Source organism: Acipenser ruthenus, chromosome 11 (assembly GCF_902713425.1).
Source record: "Acipenser ruthenus chromosome 11, fAciRut3.2 maternal haplotype, whole genome shotgun sequence".
NCBI classification, from domain to species: Eukaryota; Metazoa; Chordata; class Actinopteri; order Acipenseriformes; family Acipenseridae; genus Acipenser; species Acipenser ruthenus.
In genome coordinates this window covers 2,664,202-2,684,222 of record NC_081199.1, presented here as the reverse complement: position 1 = coordinate 2,684,222, position 20,021 = coordinate 2,664,202, and the positions used below count along the sequence as shown (strand labels likewise).

Sequence of the window (20,021 nt, the reverse complement as noted above, 5' to 3'; positions counted from 1 at the left end):
CAGCCCACCCTTCCCTGCTTGGAATAAAACACTCCCACAGGTTAGCACCTTAGCAGCAGCTGCACTGGTTCATAATTAACAGACCAGCCCGCATTCCTTTGCCGTCAGCACAGCTTCTATCTGGGAACGCAGCGAGGGCGTGGAGACCAGCACCACAGAGTTCACTACAGGATCTTCAGGGAGGGAAAGACACCTCACTATGCCAGACTTGGAACACCTACACCAGAGCGCCCCCACTCTGCATGGAGGTGTAATCGCATGCACACAAAACTGCAAAATAAAATATATATATTTTATAAATTCTAGGATGACTTTTGATTGCATTTATTCCTGGTTTTACTATGAGTTTAAAATCAGACTTCCTGAGCTTGTTCACTGTACACTGTGGCTAATTAAGCTTGAACAGTATTTTACTTTGAATTGGTGAAGCTGCAATGCAATATTTCTATCCCCGTTCTTACAGATTCCTCCCACACCCCCCCCCCCCATATCCTCGTCACCCCCCAGCCCGCTCCCTTACCGCGCCCCGCTCGCTGGTCCTCTCGCGGTTCATGCTGTGGGCCCTCATTCGGGTCAGAGAGGCGCCATCGAGGGTGTCCTCCGCTCCGAAACTCTTCCGCGAGGAACTCTTGGAGCGCTCCCGAGAGGAGTCCTGACACAGGGACACAGCGTTAGCTCTCCTCACAACCTGCACATGCAATAGCGCTGGCTGCACTAGTTATTAGCAGTAGTGATGTGCATGTCAGTGTGCAGTGATACCCTGTAGATGATGCGCATGTCAGTGTGCAGTGATACCCTGTAGATGATGCGCATGTCAGTGTGCAGTGATACCCTGTAGATGATGCGCATGTCAGTGTGCAGTGATACCCTGTAGATGATGCGCATGTCAGTGTGCAGTGATACCCTGTAGATGATGCGCATGTCAGTGTGCAGTGATACCCTGTAGATGATGCGCATGTCAGTGTGCAGTGATACCCTGTAGATGATGCGCATGTCAGTGTGCAGTGATACTACACGACTGAGCGCTAGCAGGAGTAGTGATTGGATTTGTTTCATTTTTAGTAACAGCCGCAGATTTCTTCTTATTAGCATCATTAACACCCTCCACTATCTGTATTATTATTATGTATTAGTGTTGGATAATTGGATACCGACTCTACACTAAAGAGCAAGGCAGCCTTATCCTTACCTTCTTCTCTCCCCACGCGAGGGCCCGCGGACGGTGCATGCTCTTGCTCCTCTTCAGCCCGCTCTCCTGAGGGAAGCTCTGCCTCCCCCTGCTGGACTCCGCTGGGGCGACAGGGCTGTCCTGGGCCGGCGGGTACCCATGTTTCCTGGGCTCAGGATAGTGGGGCTCTAACTCCTGCTCCTTCTTCCTGGACTGTCTCCTCGCGTCTGCCTCGTAAGGGGCCCGGGCAGACGCTGCTGTCTCTCTGGGTAGATAGGACCTGGACTCCTGGCCGTGCCTCTCGTTGCTCACAGACACTCTGGGAATGTACCAGTCGTTCTCCAGCCTGGTTGACTGGCTAGGGACCGGCTTGGCAGAGGGCAGCCAGAGGTCCTCTTCCCTGGGCTCCTTGACCCTCTGTTTGAGTCGGCTACCCAGGGCTTCATCCACCGCATGCCCAACCCTCTTTTCCCTGCCGGCACCGTGATCTGAATCCCTGACAGACTCCGAATGCTGCACCCAGGAAGGTTTGGGGGTGTCCCTCCTGTAGCCCCGTCTCCAGTCCGCCTCCGAGCTCCTGCTTGTAGCATAAACATCTTCCAAGGAGGAGTTTCTCTCTAGGGGAGAATGCCTTGTGGTTTCCGGGTATATGTAGTCAGGTTTAGCCCTCCTTTCCTCCCTGGAATAGGAATCTACAAAGCCGGTTGGTTTTTGCGGTTCCGGCTTGGGCAGGTCGCTAGGCTGGTAAGCCGCGTAGGTCCTGGCCCCACTGGGGCTGTCCAGGTTTGTGGAAGGCTGCGATGAACCCCTGGAAGTCCTTGCTAGGGGATAGCAATCCTCTTCGAGCCTCTTCTGCCAGGGGTCAGTCACCTTCGGGGACATGCCTTTGTATTCCGCAGTTAGGGCATCAATATCCAGGACTTCCATCCTGTAGCCTTCCTCAGCTCTGGAGGTGGGAGCGTTCCCCTTTGTTACCCCGTCAACCTCCATCTCGCGGCTGCCCCGAGGGGGTTGGTAGCTCTGCGGGTCTGGGCAGGCAGGCTTTTCTGATTCAGGGCTGTCCCTCCTACTCTCGTGCAGCACTGCATCCACATTCAGGACCTTTGGTCTCATATGAGATTTATTGCCGGTCTCCTCCCCAGCCTCATCGCTCCTGCTGCCCGCTGCCGTCCGTTCGTAACTCTTGGGAGCGTCTTCAATCCCCAGGTCCTTCACTTTTGACTTCCCGTAGGCAGCTTCCAAAGAGGGGTTCCTCTTCAAGTTCAAGACCTGCCCCTGAGCCCCCCACCTTCTGTAAGACTTCACTGAGAAATCGTCAAAGGTTACATCTATCCCCACACCCTCGGAGGGCTGCTGCTGCTGCTGCGTGGTTTTGGATCCAAGGCTTTCGAGTGGATAGTCTGGCATCTGACCAGTCAGTGCAAAATAAGTGGCCCTGGGCTCAGAGTCTTTTCTCTTCTCCTTGGGAGGAGTGTCTCGCACCCTGGTATTGCCACGCTGCTTCAACCCAACATCTTGGTCTGCTGTCTTCAAGCTCTTTGGTGCCTTGACTTCCTCAGCTCCACTGTTTGCCAGCCTGTCTTCCCTGGTCCTCATGCTAGTCCCCCGGTTGCCAGAGGAGGCTGCCGTCCTGCGGTGGTCTCCAGCAGGCACTTCAGAAGGGTATTCGTTCTCCTTCGCTCTGCTAAACTCTTCAAACTCACTGACCGCAGTCTTCCCCTGGGTGGAGAGGGTCTGCCCCGGCTTAAATGTTCTGGCCTCGCCCTTGGAGAGCGAATGTGTTTCCGTTGTGGAGGGACGCCCGGCTGATTCTGCCTCCGACCGGCGGGGCTTCTTCTCCGATGAGCTCCAGTTGTAGGCGTCCGGAGAACTGTCCCTCTGAGTGGGCGGCGCTTCTTTCTTAAAATACTCGTCCTTCTCCTGCAGGGCTTCGGCCCTCCACTTGAACAGCGACCCCACCCTCAGGTACTTGGCTCCCCCGGAAGGTTGTTTGGTTTCAGCAGGACCCTCATCGGGTTTCGCCCTGGTCCCTCTGCTTCCCAGTGACCCATCATCGGCCACTCCCCAAACAATTTCCTCTTTAGGAACTTTAACCCTTTCCGGCACAGCTTGCTGGCTGGTCACGCTCTCCTCAGTTCTTATCCTGCTCTTGGCCATCCTGCTGGCACCCCGAGACTGTGTCTCCTCAACAGGTAGCTTCCTATAGAGCTCCCTTTTATCGGATCTCTCTGGCACTGGTTCCCCTTTGGGGGCGTTCACAGGGACTGGCTGCTGCCTGACCCCCTGGCTCTGAACTGAAGGACTTTCACTGTCCCTGGCGTCCTTCGCGGCCGGCCTCCGGGATCGAAGGGTCATGGCTTTGTCCTCTAGGGCGACCGGCACGCTCTCGCTGACCGCCTTCTCGCTGACCGCTTGAATGGTGTCGAAGACGTGATCGACCCTCACAGCCTCCACAACGCATTTGGGCAAAACCTCCCTGGTGACGAGGGGAGAGGGCTCATCTTGCAAGGCAGCCGTCGACGGAGAGCTCCTGCGGTCTTCATCTCTGTAGGGAAGACTTCTGCGGAAGGACTCGGAAGAAGAAGAAGAGGAGATGGAGGTGGAGGTTCCAGATCTCTCCCTCTCCCAGCGGACAGAGTCAGGGGACTGGCCCTGGTCCAGCTCAGGCACCCCTTTCCTCCCTCCGGTGGTCTCCTGTTTCAGATTCGAATTATCCGAGCAGATGTGGGCTTCCATCACCTTGTGCTTTACCACATAGTTTTCGAACAGGGAGGCCCTCACTGTCTGGAAGGAGGAATAGGAGCCGTCCCTGGCTTTGCTGTCTGGCTTCTTACCCGCTGGTTGCTGCTGCTCGGAGGCCTGTGGAAGGCTCTCGCACTGGGGTCCCAGGGGCAGCTTCTCTCCCAGGATGCTGCCCTTCTGAGCCACCTGAGTCACCACCTCAGGCTTCGACGACGGAAGATTTTCAGGAATCGGTCGCGTGGACTTCATGCTTTTCCAGGAGAATTCCGGGAATTTGGAATCTGTCTGCTCGCTCCGGCTAGGGGACGGGTCCTCAGTCTATAAGGAGAAAAAAAAAAAAAAAAAGGTAGCAACTTCAGCGCCCGATCGCAATTCGTCATCAATGCAGACAGTCATCCAAACTGCAGCATCACCTCTAAATACATATTGAAAAAGCCCATCCTAATATTAAGCTCTCCACAATGTCTTGATATAGATTTTGAGGGAGCCTCTTTCACAATATCTTAGTCAAAATGGATCTTAATAGTAATTCCAGTGCTTTCCCTTTATAACGTTGTATTGAGGAGCCTTTAAGAGACTGTGATATCTGCGTAGTAAAATGAGAATCAAAGTGCATTATGGAGCATAAAGGCACACCTTGTAACGAGGGAGCACTGCAATAACAAAACAATAAAACTAAAACTAAGGTGAAAGGTGCTTGCTCCCTGGCTGAGCTCTGTGCGCTACACTGATTGTGTTACCGGGGGAGGCATTTAATAGGAATCCTTCTCAGCTCTCCAGTGTAAAGCCAGGGCCTGGGAACCAAGCAGTGTGGGGGCTGGGTTACTGATCCAGAGTCCCCGTCCCAGTTCACACAGCCTCTCCGTACACAGGGCTGGAAACGCAGCAGCACTTCAAAGCAGAACCAGTCTGGAGATCACCAGCAGGGAGATTGCCGTGAGCTACTGCCTCTGGGAAATGACACTGCCAAAGCACATTCCTGGGCTAATTTAACTGTGTTTACTGATTTATTTTTAGAATGAATTCAGCAAAGTTTGTAGGATTACTAGGAGAAAGGAAGGCTTTGTGGCTTAGTAGTTAAAGCTGAGGGACTGGGAGGCAGTGTGTCCTAGCGGTTGAAGCTGAGGGACTGGGAAGGAGGCAGGGTGGCCTAGTGTGGGCTGCAGTGTGGGCTTATGGTACGCGCTGAGGGACTGAGAGAGAGTGATGAGGGCTGAAAATGAAATATTATTAATTTATGATTCCCTCACCTTTCTGTACTGGTCCTGGTTCTCTCTCTCAGGCCCCTTCCTCGTTCCCTCCATCTCTGTCGCAGTCTTCTCCGCGGTGGGACTGAGAGACAGAGTCTCCCGGCTCATTGCTTCTGCGGAAAACCTGGAGAGACAGACATCGAAATACCAGCTTAACCAAAAATCAACACGATCAGCTTGCTCCGATTCAACGTCACCTCTTTTCTTTGTATTTGTTGTTAAGTTGCCACTAGGGGAGCTGTGTTTGTTGTTGGTTTTGAAATGAAACTGGACACTCACAAACACAAGCATACAGTAACAAAACACAGCACAGCTCAAAGCAATTACTCATTCGTGTCTGGTGGGCAAGATAAGAGTGACCTGAGGGGTAGTTCTGAGTGACTGCGGAGCACTACTGGTTAAATATAAAAATAAAGTTGCCCTTACCGCTTGGTGAGGTCAGAGGAGCGTGGGCGGGGCTGGTAGGACCTCCTCTGTGGCTCAGGTTTGGCCTCAGGCATGCCCACTTTCAGCTCCTTGATTCGCTGCCTGATCCCCACGTTGATGACCTCACTGGCACTCGGGGGTGTGGCCGGGGGAGACGACTCTGCCCCCGGTGAACTAGACACGCCCACTGAGCTGGATTCCAGCAGCAGGCTGATGCGCCGCCTAATATTCCCACCAGAAGGGGGAGCCCTGTTTTCCTCCTCGCGTTTAGTCACCTGAGAATCTGCCGCAGCAAGAGAGGGAGAGGGAGAGGGAGCGGCAGCAGGGACAGGAACGGGAGGCTTCTCCTCTGGAATGCTTTTTTCCGCCACTTTCTCCGGAGCGCCTCTGTTCTCCGTGACCTCCTGGCCTTCTGTTTCCCTCTCGCCCTCCCACGTTGCCTTCTCTGTGCTCCACCCTTCATCCAGCTCCGATCTTGGCTCTTCCGCTTTCTCAGCTTTCTTCCCGGGAGCGTCTGTTGGTTCCTTCTTTTGGAAGCCTCTTCGCTCAGGTTCCTCCTCGCCTCTTGAACCCGTGTCCGAATGCTTCCCAGGAGCCGCTGGCATGTTCTCCTTGCTCTCCTCGGGAGACGCGAGGCCGCTACCACTCTTCCGGTTCAGCGAGAGTCCGATGGCTTCGAACCTGGCGGTCAGGTCCATGGAGAGGGGCCTCGGGGAGCGCAGCCAGGGCTTCTCAGCCTGGGACAGGGGCTCCGAGTCCTGATCAGCGCGGCTGAGATCGGTGCCTGGACTGGGGAACATAGCAGACACAGGCCTGGTCTTGCTTCTCATTCGCACCCTGGGTTCAGAGGCCTGGCTGTCAGGCACTTGGCTCCCCACTGCCTCACCGGCCGCGCTGTCCTGATCCACCTCCGCCTTGCCCAGGAAGCCCATTGATTTGGCCCTGGAGAGAGAGCTGCCTGGGAAGACGGCCGGACGCCTCTCAGCCTGGGCTATCCACTCAGCAGGCCTGGGGGACCCCTCGGGTCTGGGGTTCTCCGTGCGCCTCGTCTCTGCAGAGGGGCGCTCCTGCTGTCCAGCCCCAATGGTCTGGGCTCTCTGAATAGTGACGGTCTCGTACAAGGTGACTCTGAGAGGCTCAATCTCTGTGAACCAATCCCGGGGGAGGGCTTCTGTCTCCGGGAGTGTCCTGGTTTTGGGCAGCGGTGCAGATTTGGGGGGCTCAGCGGTCCTGCTTTCCGACGGCTTCGGCGGCCCACTCGGTGTCAGAGCCGGCTTTCCAGGGACCCCTTTAGGCTTGGGAGCCGGCTTGGGCGCAACGATAGGCCTAATGGGGGCTTTCTCAAGGGCAAAGGGTTTAGCGGTGAGTCTGGGCTTGGGCCCCAGGGAGGGCATGTTGTTACTGGTGCTGCCTCCGGTGCTGAAGGTTTGTGCTGGCTTGCTGCCTTCCTCGGGCAGGATGAGCGCCCCAGGGCCCAGCTCCGGAGCCTTGTTGCTGGAGTCTGTGAGCGGGCTGACGTGTGTTCTGGAGAGAAGGCTCTCACTCACTCGCTCCCGTGGCTCCGAGAGGGCCAGGGCGGGTCTCTTCACCTCCACCCGCGTTGCCATTTACTGTGCGGAAGTCTGAGCATCCAGCAACTGCAGCACCAGGGATTCAACCAGTCCGAGGGGGAGGGGCATGGGGGATCTGAGGAGACAAAGACAGGACACACAACAGTCAATGTGATGTTCAAAGAGGAGATTCCAGCTATTCACCAAATCAAACAGACCTTCTGCATCTTCTCACAGGGTCGCCTCCCCCCCCCCCCCCAAAAAAAAAAACACCCTTACCTATTGCAACCCTAAAAACTTTGTTTAAAAACTTATTTCTGGATATTATTGTTCCCACGGAAACACAACACAAGTTCAACAACAGGGAAGCATGACTTCACGTCGTTCTCATCAGTTTGAAGAAGACGTTATAAGGCTGCTGTCCGTTCCTCCACGCTCTCTGTGTTCAAGTCTATTATACTGCCTTTTATACTAGAAGATTACTGTAGCGATCCAGAGCCGTTTCTCTGAAAGCTGTCGTCAGCAGGGCTCTGTCTTCACCAGCAGACACAGAGAAAGTGCCGCGTGATTTCAGCTTCTCACAGTGAGAGACAGGGCATCGGGTTTCCAAAGGGGAAAAAAGAAAAAAACGCAGGACAGCAATCGTTACCGCAGCGATCTTGCAAACTCAAATGCAAAATGGTGCCAGAAAGTCACATAATACTAAAATCAGCCATCAAAATACTAGGGAAAGAAAAGAGGGGAGCAGGAGTTTAGACTGAGTAATGCAGCGATGTCACTTCTTCACTCGGGGAGGGGGAGCGGGTAGCATCTCTTTGGGACTGGACTTCTTTTTTACACCCCTGTTAGAATGGATGATGCCGGGGGTTAATGCACTAGCCTTCCACCCTCGTGCGCTCCTCGTTTTTAACATCAACCCCAAAAGAATGACAAAGAGTGGCCCTGCTGCTCGGGACTCTGATTAGATTGCCTCTGCATCTTTCACGGAGGTCATCTGCAAACAAGGACTCACAGGAATGGATCAATTAGCTACGTAACGGGAGTCTTGATTTCCGTCCGTCCGGTCCTGTCCTTGAGAAATCCAAAGGCAACTCCTCCAAACCCCCCCTGCGTGTCTCTGGAGGAGTGCTCCATTACCTCTGCTGGTCTGCAGTGTGGATGCTGAAAGCACCCAGGGCACAGGCAAAGACAGAAATCAGTTCACTCCTCCTCATTAAAACTGCCCTGAACTCCCCCGCTATTGAAAACACAGCACCTGCTCATAACAAAAGCTGCAGCACCAAGGCTAATGACAGCCAGCAAGGCAGACTGCACTCAAACCTTGTTATCCATCTATTGCTTTCTCTCACCAACACACACCATCCACACAGGTGGAAACAAACTTCAAAATTGCAGCTTAGTCTCTAAAAACAACTTTGATCTAATGCAAGCCGTCACGGTCCTGTTCTGAAAGATTAGCAGCTACAGCGCCGGCAAGCCTTTGTATTCAAGGACAGTGCGCTGGTGCCAGCTGAAACAGCAGCTTTGCCACAATGATCACAACATCAAGCAGTATACAGGGATAACCTACAGCTCCCTCCAGATTCTGCAGACTGTGGGAAATGTAATCGCACACAGCTCTGCCCTGCTGTAATCACAAGACTCACACTTGGATCCCAGCTGATTTGTAGCTGCAGGAAGTTGTGTGGTTACTGTTAAGTTTTCTTTTATTTAATGCTGGGTGTTTATGGCTGTGGGTTTGTATCCAGCATGGATCCCTGACATTTAAAAAAACAGACAGACACCAGCACCCAACTACTGACGCTGCACCCACCCACACAGGGAAGAATGCAAATCATCAGTAAACAAAACAGTCCCACACACAGAGAGTCATCTATATTATACATATTTTTACTCAGATAATGAATGAATAAATAGGATTATTAATAATAACAATAATAATAGTAAGTCACCATCTAATGTTATTACTGTATACACCACTGTGTAATACTGTAACGTTTACCGGAAAATAATCCTTCTCCATGTACAGTATAATAATAATATCAGATGTCTGCATTTTGAAACATGAACCGTGTCTCCAGAATTACACTGCTACACTATGTATCCCGTGTTTAGTCAACAGGCGCTCTGATAGGAGTGCGAGTCGATTCAGGTCACATGCCTGCGTCAGGGAACCCAATCTAACATGAGACGCCTGCTCACCATGGCAGCAGAACCACAAGAAACAGATCGGACCTGCTCCCGGGTCACTGCTGCGGGCTGGACTGGGCGACGCGCCCCATTAGGAGAGAGAGAGAGAGGCTTTTACAAAATTGTTTACTGTATATACAGTACACTGTGCTGGTATTCACTCAAACACAGCGACAGCATATTGCAATTCCACAGTGTTGCTGGACAGATGCAGCGCCTGATCCAAGAAAACTAATGCTGTTTAGCAAAGGCTTAAAACATGCTTCTTTTTCCCAAATATTGTATTCGTTATAAAGACAGTAAACAAGCCATAACTACAGGACTCTGTGAACACTCACAGTGTGTCCTCTATTTACAAGCACAGCGCTAGCAAACCTGCATTGTAAAGAGAGGTACGGACCACGTGTTTACTTGCATGAAGTTTGCTTCCTTCTGTAGTTGATGGTATTTAAATGTGGCAGACAGGGACTGTAACCTGCGTGGATTTACAAATGGAAGTTGCACAATGTATAATTCAACCTGCAGGAATGTGCAGAGCGGAGAGTGAACTGAACTCTCTCCAGCACAGCTTCCTCCTGTGTGCTGACACAGCTCCCCGCTTTATTGGTGTTTGTGTTTAATTAGCGGCGAGACATTCTCTCTGAAACAGAGAGCTGTGGGAGGAATCGACTGAGGGAGTCTCGGAAACGGCTGGGTCGAGCATCAGGGAGCGCGGAGGCTTTTCAAACCCGTGTCCTCACTTGAAACGGCTGGGTCGAGCATCAGGGAGCGCGGAGGCTTTTCAAGCCTGTGTCCAAACATGTGAATTCACAAACACACCTGCCAGCCACAGCTTCGTGTTGCGACGTCATGAATCTACTTCACTGCCACCAGGGTTTTAAAATCAATTCCCAATTCCAGTTCTCATTTCCTTTTAATCAAGTCCAACACGTCGCTGATCAAACATCGCAATTAGCAGCAATCTGTTAAAATGAGCTTCTCACAGCAGCAACACGTTACTGCAATTGAAGTCACGGTTAAGTCAATTAAACTGGCACCATAACAACTCTCACATAACACACTCCATTCTCAGCTATCTGTCAGGGACACTTTAAACCTATTTCAGCATAGGAACATAGCACACCCTTTATAGAAGCACCACAATGAGAAGAAAAGCCGTCTCAAGGGCAGACAGCTCTCCCTTCTCCTTCACAGGCTCCTGTGTGTCAGGTACTGGGCACCCCCCCGGACTGCACTGCACTGTATACTCGAGGGGGGGGGGGGTATACACTGCTCGTTAGGATCTGCTACACTCTCAATCAAGTGACTCTTATTGCAGAAAGATGGCTCTGCTGTTTCTCAGATGTTGTCTGGAGGTGGGAGGAGGGGAGTGTTGAAACAGAAAGGGGCTCTTTTGTTCACATGAGAAGTTTAGATTTAGAACGATTTTAAAAGAGCCGCCAGGCTATATCAGTAACACTTTAATTTACAATACAGGTTTGTGTCAAAACTTGTTTAGACTGTATATTATATACACACACACACACACACATCCCAAATTACCATGCACTAAAGCTCTAGAGTAACAAAGCAACAGCAAGTGATTAGAGACTGCCTCGCTTACCTGTGCTTAGCCTGTGTAATGACAGGGTGTGGTGCAGACTTAACACAGCACTGTCATTTCCAGGCTCACTCCAGCACTTCGGAGCAGCACAGACTGAGCTGAACTGCAATCGGTATGTCTAAAGCAGCGCTTGCACTTCACTACAGAGGCTCTCAAACAAACACGTGTGTCTTCATCTGAGCAGCAGAGGCAGCCCTGTATTATCTGAAACGCTCACCTGCTGCACAGTCCTGTAACGACCGGCCTGTAGCCATGTGTGCACATCTTCATCGAATGATTTATTGCCTTTTTTTTACCAAGCAGGTTTGGTTAGCGTTCAAGGTCCATGCAGACTCCCACACAAGAAAGACGGCTTTCATCAGAAACTCTGTCAGCGCTCAGGGGAACGCAGCCTTATCAGGTAAAAGAAGCTGCATTCAAAGTCTTTGGGAGCCAAACCCCTTAGAGACCAGAATTCGTGCAAATATTAGGCAACGCCCTGCCTACGTTTCAGCAGACTTGAAGGTGTGCTTATCAAGGGACAGATCTGACACAAACTTCACTCACTGAATGTGCCGGCCTGTCGGCTACATCCACATTTCCAGGGGTAGCCCCTTCCCTAGTTTTGACCAAAACTAAAATTTCTGGGACGCTGACACAAGAAGATCTATAAAGAAAAGGGGAGCTGAAAATAGAAAAATGACTGAAAGAAAGTTTCTGAGACGGTGTGGTGTCAGAGCTCTGAGAGGACGTGGCTGTTTCGGTCCTGAACCCAGTGTAAGCCTCTTTGAAGGGATGCAATCTGGTTAGAGGCCATTGAAATGAAGTTTCAAAATATAAACTCCACTTACATGAGTCAGCTACTTGTGCGGGGACCCTGGTTTCTATGGCAACGTGCCTGTGATGTCATCACAGCAGGTGGGACAGCAACATCATCTGAAACAAAACAAAAACAAAATAGATGCAACCACTCCTTCTGACCTGTGGATACAAACACAGCACTGAACTCATGCAGCACAGGCAAGTGTTTCTAAACACTACTGCAAGCATGTGCACCGTGGACAGTGTGTAAATGAACATGAATGGATATTTTACATACTTTATGCACTGTACACCAGGAATCCTTTGTGGAGATTTGCAAACAGCACACGCCTGGAGTATCGGGCATTTTGCATTGTTTCCATGCATGAGCCTTTGGTAACCCCTTCCGGAGCTGCAGCCCTTCATCGAACCAGCAGTCTGTGAAGAGACTCTATTGGATCTGCTGCACTTCAACTAATCCACAGAGCAGCTGAGCCAACGCCTAGCAATGTCCTATTGAGGACGCACCTGCTCAGAGTGTTACAGTGTGCTAGAACACGCTCACTTGAAACTAGGCAGCATTCTCGGCTTTCTTACCAAGGTTTAAATGCAAAGCTGAGGGAACACGAAGCCACTGTGTGGCTTGGAACTTGGTTTCAGGAGACTAGGTTTCAGGACACTGCACGGCACACCAGGGGAGACTTGGGGGTTAAACAGCAAAGCAACCTCAAACTAGGTCTCCTGGAACCAGGTTTCAAGCCATTGTTCCTGAAAAAGTGGCTTCGTGTTCCCTCAGCTTTAGACTCAAAATCCTATTCCAGGTTTCTCAGGTGTGCCTTTATTGTGACTGACTTCTGCAACGTGTCTCTGCTCCGGTGTGATCATGCAAAACACCCTGGATCACGGCTGGACCAGCTTTAATAAAAAACACAGCCAAGGTAAAACCCCGGGGTGGGGGGCAGAGGATACAAAGCAGTGTCGTCCCCCCCCCCCCCCATCTAACACTCCACTAGAGCAGGACTGGGAACGACCTGCACCTCGACCTCAGTGTTCCTTCTTTGTTTAATGTAGCTCTGGGCAAGGCTCTGCTGACAAGCGGCTCACTGTATCCCTGTTATTAATAAGAACCTGAGACTTCAATTACTGCTCTGAAGACAGCGACGGCAGGTATGAGAAAGAGCTTTGTGAGACCGAACTGGAGCGAGGCCATGAAGACAGACACTTGCCAGAGCATGGACTCCCATTCCTTCACCAGCACTGGGCTAGCAATCAGATACGTGAAAGCATCACAATGAGATATTACCGTCTAGGGGTGTGCCAGTGCTTGTATTTTCTGAGTAACTGCCTTTAAGTAGTATTTGTCGACAGATATTAAATAAATAAAAAACACACCTATTTATGAATGTGTTGATTTAAAAATGAGAAACGCTGCCCTTCCCTCACCTTTACAACTGAGAAACAATCAATGGTACTTGACTCCTGCGTCGAGTGTTTTAAAAGCTGAACTCAGACTAAACACATGGGATACAAAGTTCCTCTCATCCGGGGCGCTGACACCTACTGCGGTACTGAGGCTGTAAACAGACAGTGGAAATATGTTTAATCAGAGCTAACACCTTGCCCAGGACTACAATCCCACAATTCACTGCAGAGATAACACCTTGCCCAGGACTACAATCCCACAATTCAGTGCAGAGCTAACACCTTGCCCAGGACTACAATCCCACAATTCACTGCAGAGCTAACACCTTGCCCAGGACTACAATCCCACAATTCACTGCAGAGCTAACACCTTGCCCAGGACTACAATCCCACAATTCACTGCAGAGATAACACCTTGCCCAGGACTACAATCCCACAATTCACTGCAGAGATTACACAGTTCTAAGGAAACTACGGAAAGAGAAAAGCATTTCAAAAAGGGATAAAAGAAAGGAACGACAAATAAAATCGCTTATAAAAATATCAAATAAGTTTATTAGTTTGCTCACAGCAGGTTCTGTATGTGTTGAGTAAATGTTTCATTCAATTTAATTAATAACCAACTACTTCCAGTTTTGTAAAAGCAAATCACTCAGAAGATTGGCACACCCATATTCCCAACTCTACCAACCTCATTTAGATGCACAGTGAATACGACAGGGTTGGAAAAGAAACTCCCATTACGTTGACTATGAGCCATTTAAAATGAGCCCCCTGCGTTCAGGCAGATGCACCAGGAGGTGTATGCAAACCAAACTGACCACGAACGAGGACCCTCCTAAAAAACTAACTTTCAAACGCAAGTTCAGATGCCCGGGTCTTCCTACATATGGATTCACAGTGAAAAGAAAAAGAAAAAACTTCTTTCAGAACTGTCCCACACTGTCCCTGCACAGTCACTCCAGGAATCTCAATACATGTAAATCTGACTGAGTTCAAGATGTGAAAATGCATGCGCAGACACACACGCGCACACACACACACTCCGACACTAACACTGACACGCACAGACAGACACTAACACGGACACACACACTCCGACACTAACACTGACACGCACAGACAGACACTAACACAGACACACACACTGACATGCACACACACACACACACACACCCCGACACTAACACACACACACACACACACACACACACAGTGTCACAGTACGGACACAGCTTTTTGCATCTGAATGCAAATGTAGTTTCCCTCTAAGCCAGATTCATTCAAATGAACACTGAATTTAGAGCAGACACAGCCAGCGCTTGAAGGAAGGCTGAGAGCTGGGGATCTGGAGGAGACTTCGGGTTTGTGTCGCAGTTTAAAATTAGCCTTGCACTGAATCAACAGATTATTTTGAACTCAATCCCCTCTTGAGATGCGTGCTTCTCATTTCCTGAGTCAGCCCTGAACTGTCCTGTAAAGCAGTGTGGAGCACAACTTGCTTACAAAGTTCAATGCAATTCTGGTATGACACTGATATTCAACTTTTATAGTATTGATATAACCAGAAAAGGGGGAGGCGGGGGTCTGATGAGTGCAGAATGAATAACTGAAATATGTATTTACAAACAAGCCATTGTGTTAACTTAACACATGCTTTATTAGCCTGACTAATGTCTGGTCAACATCGAAACCAGTCAGACTGTGGTTTTCCTGCAAGTTTAATAAGACAAACCTGCACTTGTTAGCTGTACACTGGGGCTAATCAAGTTCATAGTAAAAACTGGAATGTGTGAATCTGCCCCCTTCAAGTCCCAAAAGTAACCTACTAAAAATAGCCGTGCTTCTGTGTTTTAAAAGGGATTCAAATGGATTGAATTATCAAGTTCTCATGACAGATCTGACAAAAAAAAAACAGCCAGTAAGTTTAACAGCTGGTTTCAGAGATCCCGATAAACAAGAATGTTAAAGATTCATAGAAAAAAACTAAACAAAAACACATCCGTTGATTCTCTGACCACACAGCACGACTCCCCCGGTCACTCTGAGGAGTTGGGAGTGGTGTGGACTGTGGATGGACGCAGGGGTGAATAAGTCAACAGATGCTCACAATTCAGTGGTGCGGATCGCTAGATCATTCACTCACTCTGCTTGTTTACAGGAAACAGGCTGCATTGCCAGATCCCAGCACAAACAGAAATTTCCCAATGTCTTTAACGGCATTTCTGTGTGTGGGGGTGGGGAGGGAGGGTTACTTTTCTGATGCAGGGCTGGAAATAATGCAAGATTCACACCGACCGCACAGCAGAGTGATTTCACTCCATTGGGTTTTACAAGAAGCAGGAAAAATACAAAAACACATTTATCAAGGCGTTTACATCAAAATGCAGTTTGCACCACTTTTAAAACTTTTGTTACAAAACTAGTAATTTGGAAGCTTAATTTAAGGACTGCTGTAATTATTTGTGAGCAGCTGTGCACTGTATCGTTAGCGGATTTGTGAATGTTCATGGCAATCGAGGGCAGGTAGCAGCTAATGTTACAGGAGGCATCAGCAGCACAAACAGCTAATGCTGCAGCAGGGATGATCTGCAAGTCGGTTAAACTGAGCTGTCTCTTTAAAAAATCTTTCCTGAGTTCTAAGAAGACAGGACAACAAAGCACTTAATAAAGCCTGGCTGTTTCTTCTTTCTTTCTGGTCACTGCTGACTCGCTTGTTTGAAGCACCAGGCTCTTATCTTTCATGCTGAATTTACAGTCGTCATGGAAACCCACACTGCTCCCCAGCGACTTCCTGCTGACCCCACAAGTAGAATCCGATGAGCTTGAGGAGCAGGGAAGAGCTTGATCTGAACTACAGGAGAGGATTTTCATTTTAATGCTGCAGGAGTACACCAGTTTGGCTCACAGATTTACACAGTGGCGTGCATCCATCACTGCATCTTAAACAACTTTCCATCCTCAAAAAGCTGATCCAATTCTGACAAACGCGCCTTTTGCTTTTCTCTTCACTTCTCTTGGACTCCCGGCCCAAGGGGAAAGCAACGAGAAAACACTTCCACCGCCTATCGTTTTCTGCAAGAGTTCATTCTCTGGGATTAGGAGAGCAAAATGCGACATTGGTTTACTCCTGGGATTAAGAGAAGGAGGGTGCAGAGGGAGGCCCTTTAAAATCGCTGTCAATGACGGCTTTGAAATTACCAGGATTAGCAATGCAAAACACTGTTGCATTCTGCTGCTGTGGGGAGCAAATTACCCAGATCAGCAAAGCGAAACACTGCACAATAAAACACAAGTCATAAGAGGAAAACGCGGGGATCACTGTGCAGAGTGCTGGCGTGACACATCCTGCTGTTACTGCAGCGCCCCAAGCTAGCACAGAGACGCTCCCCCCTTTGACATGAACATTACCACTGTATACTGTGCAGGGGGGGCGGGTAAACTGGGTCACCCAGTCAATGGTTTTTAAACACGGTTGGTTTGTTTTTTCTCCAGCCCTGTGTTTGTCTGTTTTTTAAAATCCAATGATAATAACAAAGGACAGGATGCCCAGCCAATCCCAACCCATACAGTACACACCCAAAAACACAATGTTTCTTATTCTCTTCTTAACTTTGTAAATATTAAATTCAATGATTTATGACGGCCCTTTGTTGGGGTGTAGTTTGGCCCGTGCAGTAAGAGTTCTCTAGCTGGGTAGTCAAGGGGTTAATGCAATGGGTTCAAGCACAAAGCTTGCTACAAATAGCACCCTCCTTTTCAAAGGAAAGCAGCGTGACTCGGGAGGGTGCTTCCCTGAACGGGGCTTTAGCCCTGGCAGTTTCCTGGGCAGTGCCAAGCAGGGACAGCCCACGTGGATTAATAATTACCCATTACATTTGTATAGACCCTGCCCCCAGCATTCAGACAGACAAGACTCTCAAAGTGCTTTACAGAGCATGCAAAATGACAGCACGAGGTCGCGGGACCTCAGCAGGGAAACACAGCAGCCAGACATCAGGGGCTCTGCAGCATCCCAAACACAGCTGGGAGCACACTGTTGTTCGGTTTTGGTTTTCTGTATTTCAACACACACAAGTTTATTTATTTATTTCTTTATTTTACATAAGAGTTATTATTTCAAACATTCAAGTAAAGAACTCAAAACATGTTGGTTCTTGCACGTTTTTTTTTTAAATTATTATTCTGGAAAAAGAAAACGCTGAATCAAAATGATGCGTCCATGTCTGTTAACACAGGAATGAGAATAATAAACCTGTGTTAACTTTATCCAGAAAACACAGTATATTTAAAAACACACCAAAACGTGCAGTGTATTCTGCTAAAGAATCCTGGGGGAAAAGCCTTTAGAAAATACATATAATAAAATGCAATGACTAACACCTGAGAGACAGTGAATCCAAATCCTTATTGCAAGAAAGCTTTAGGAACGCTGCCTTTAATAGGGAACCGGACTGAAACCTCAGCAGTGCCCGGTTGTGCAAGGATACAGAGCCATCACATGGGTCTGCACAGAGGAAACGCCACTATCCGCTGGATCGTGATTGCACTGTGGAACGATCAGCTGAACAGGTGCACAGCACCCCAGCTTCCACTCCACTCCTCCCAGCTCCTGCACCTGCCTCTGCTGTACTGTGTGACAGGGAGTGTCTGGGAAGCTGGAGTCCCTCCATTGAGAACATTACCATTCAGAACCAATGGAGTCCCGCACCGCCACACTCTGAGCACGTCCCACACGGTCAGTCAGCTGCCGTACCTGTGGGTTACTGCGCAGCACCCTGACCTGTACAAGACCTCTGTCATCATCCCCGGATAGATATTCCTGAAACGTTCGTGCATGCTGTAGTCAAACCCTGTTTCACTGCAGCAGCATTACTCAAGAGCTTTTTACTAAGTCGCTAGGTATTTCTCTTTTCAGAAAACACAATACAAAAACACCCGCAGCTACAAAACAATTACTCACAACACGCTGTACAAATACTTTCCATTTCTTGTTATTTTATCAGAAAGAACATTTCATTTGTATTAAACAGACACGTGACCAACAAGCTTTTAAAAGAATAAAATATTTTGCTTTGTTTGGGTCCATTCCATTTACCGTCACCACACGGACGGGCTTCACTGCGAGCAGCAACGCGTGCATCGAGGAAGAATAAATCAAATCTGTTACACAAACACGACTGCCAGGAAGGCTAATGGCTTTAAGGGTGGCTGGTTCAGAGACACGCAGGCTCGCTCAGCAGCAGACGACGCTGCTTTACCAAGACCTACGAGTCACAGCCTAAGCAGATGAAACAACAACACAGACGCTTTTATTTTGGGAAGTTACCGCGGAGCGATGCCAACAGCCTGGGTGAGCACACACCCGGCGACTCATCAAATCGAGCAAGGTGATTTCTCAGGAGGATACAAATTAGCTTTTAAAATGTATCCACAGGGAACTTCCACCTGGCTTAATTAACATAGATATTTACACACCCGTATTATTATTATTATTATTATTATGAATTAATGCACAGGAAGCTGCCGAGGTCATGATTCATCAATATAACATATAGCACTGTGATCAGACACACAAGCAGAGAAGCAGCTACCTTCCTCCAGCTCTCAAACGGAACAGCCTTTCTGCCACAGCGTCTGCATCGTCCTGCTGCTCACAAAGCTACCATTCCTAGACTGGGTGGCTCTGCAGCACACAGTCTCCGTTACACAGTATAAAAGATACAGGACACGGGAAAGGTCAGGCACGCTAGCAGAGTCCCTGTAGCCCTTCCATGAAACATCCATGACAAATCAGAACCGAAGCCTGGAAGGAAGACTACAGCTCAGACCTGAAGACAGTCACAGACTGCTTTCTGTGAAGTACCTACAGCAGGGTGTGTATTCCAGTCTAGGGTCCCTGATGCAGGATGCCAGGCAAAATGTCTTGGAGGCATAGACATAAACAGAAGGTAGTGTAATAGCCTCAGAGAAGTGAGCAGGCATAGTAGCTGTACTGTGTACCCAGTGTTTGGTGCATAGTGAGAAAGGGCTCTGCTCCCCTGGGTCGAGAATCTAACTGAAGCCAAAAGGTACAAAGGTTTGAGAAATGATAGCGCTGGCTGATGACTGCTGGAAAGACCTGGAATCCACAACACACCCCCGAGCAACAGCAGACAGACACAACGTTCACTTCAGCCGTCTCCACAAGCACAACCCCAGCCTGCCTGCTCGCTGACACTTAGAGGAGTCTAATAACGAACCCCTCTCAATCCACAGCCATCCACTCATGATGCTCAACCCTACCGTGTGCGCGTTACATACAGGAATAAAGTGTTTCATTATGAATGGAATGAAACCGCTCCGAGACGACGATGCAGGAATCACAGTTCATGAAATGCCATACTTTGCAATACTGCAGAGAAGCCGAGAGTCATATCCTTATTTAAAGAGGAGGCCCACATTGTGTTACATTTTACACTAAAACATCAATTCCTTGGTCACGGTTTACTGTTGTGAACAAACTGGCCAGTCAACAAGCTAAGTACACAACACAATAGCCCATTCCCTTGAACCCTGCTTAGCCCCCCCATTGTCACAGTGGCATCTCAACTGGCACGCCCTCGCGACCACGTGCAGGCAAGACAACAGAAGAGGCTGATAACATTTCACAGCTAATGTATATTTTCCACACGTGCTTAGATGCAGTAAACTTTTTGAAATCTCTCATTTTTTTGGAGACTAGCATGTGGATGTCTTCCCAGCAGATTCAGTGTCCACTTGATAACCACGGCTTGGGCATGTGTGGGGAGTGCAGGGGGGTGACGGACTGGAAACAACACAGGAGACCAGAGGAGCACCCCACCCCAGTATCACTGGACTGGAAACAACACAGGAGACCAGAGGACCAC

The 20,021-nt window shown here is 49.3% G+C and overlaps 1 protein-coding gene across 2 annotated transcripts in view; it reads right to left on the bottom strand.

Moving 5' to 3' along the window:
• LOC117428054 (uncharacterized protein KIAA1671-like) overlaps positions 1–20,021 on the bottom strand; it is a 52,870-nt gene that overhangs the window by 29,991 nt on the left and 2,858 nt on the right. For both annotated transcript variants that reach the window (XM_059032862.1, XM_059032863.1), the window contains exons 2-6: positions 11,760–11,844; positions 5,587–7,272; positions 5,161–5,284; positions 1,190–4,228; positions 521–652 (exon numbers count right to left, since the gene is read on the bottom strand). In XM_059032862.1, the coding sequence (XP_058888845.1) occupies positions 521–652; positions 1,190–4,228; positions 5,161–5,284; positions 5,587–7,193 (4,902 nt within the window). In that variant the 5' untranslated portion in view covers positions 7,194–7,272; positions 11,760–11,844. The remainder of the gene's footprint in view (positions 1–520; positions 653–1,189; positions 4,229–5,160; positions 5,285–5,586; positions 7,273–11,759; positions 11,845–20,021) is intronic.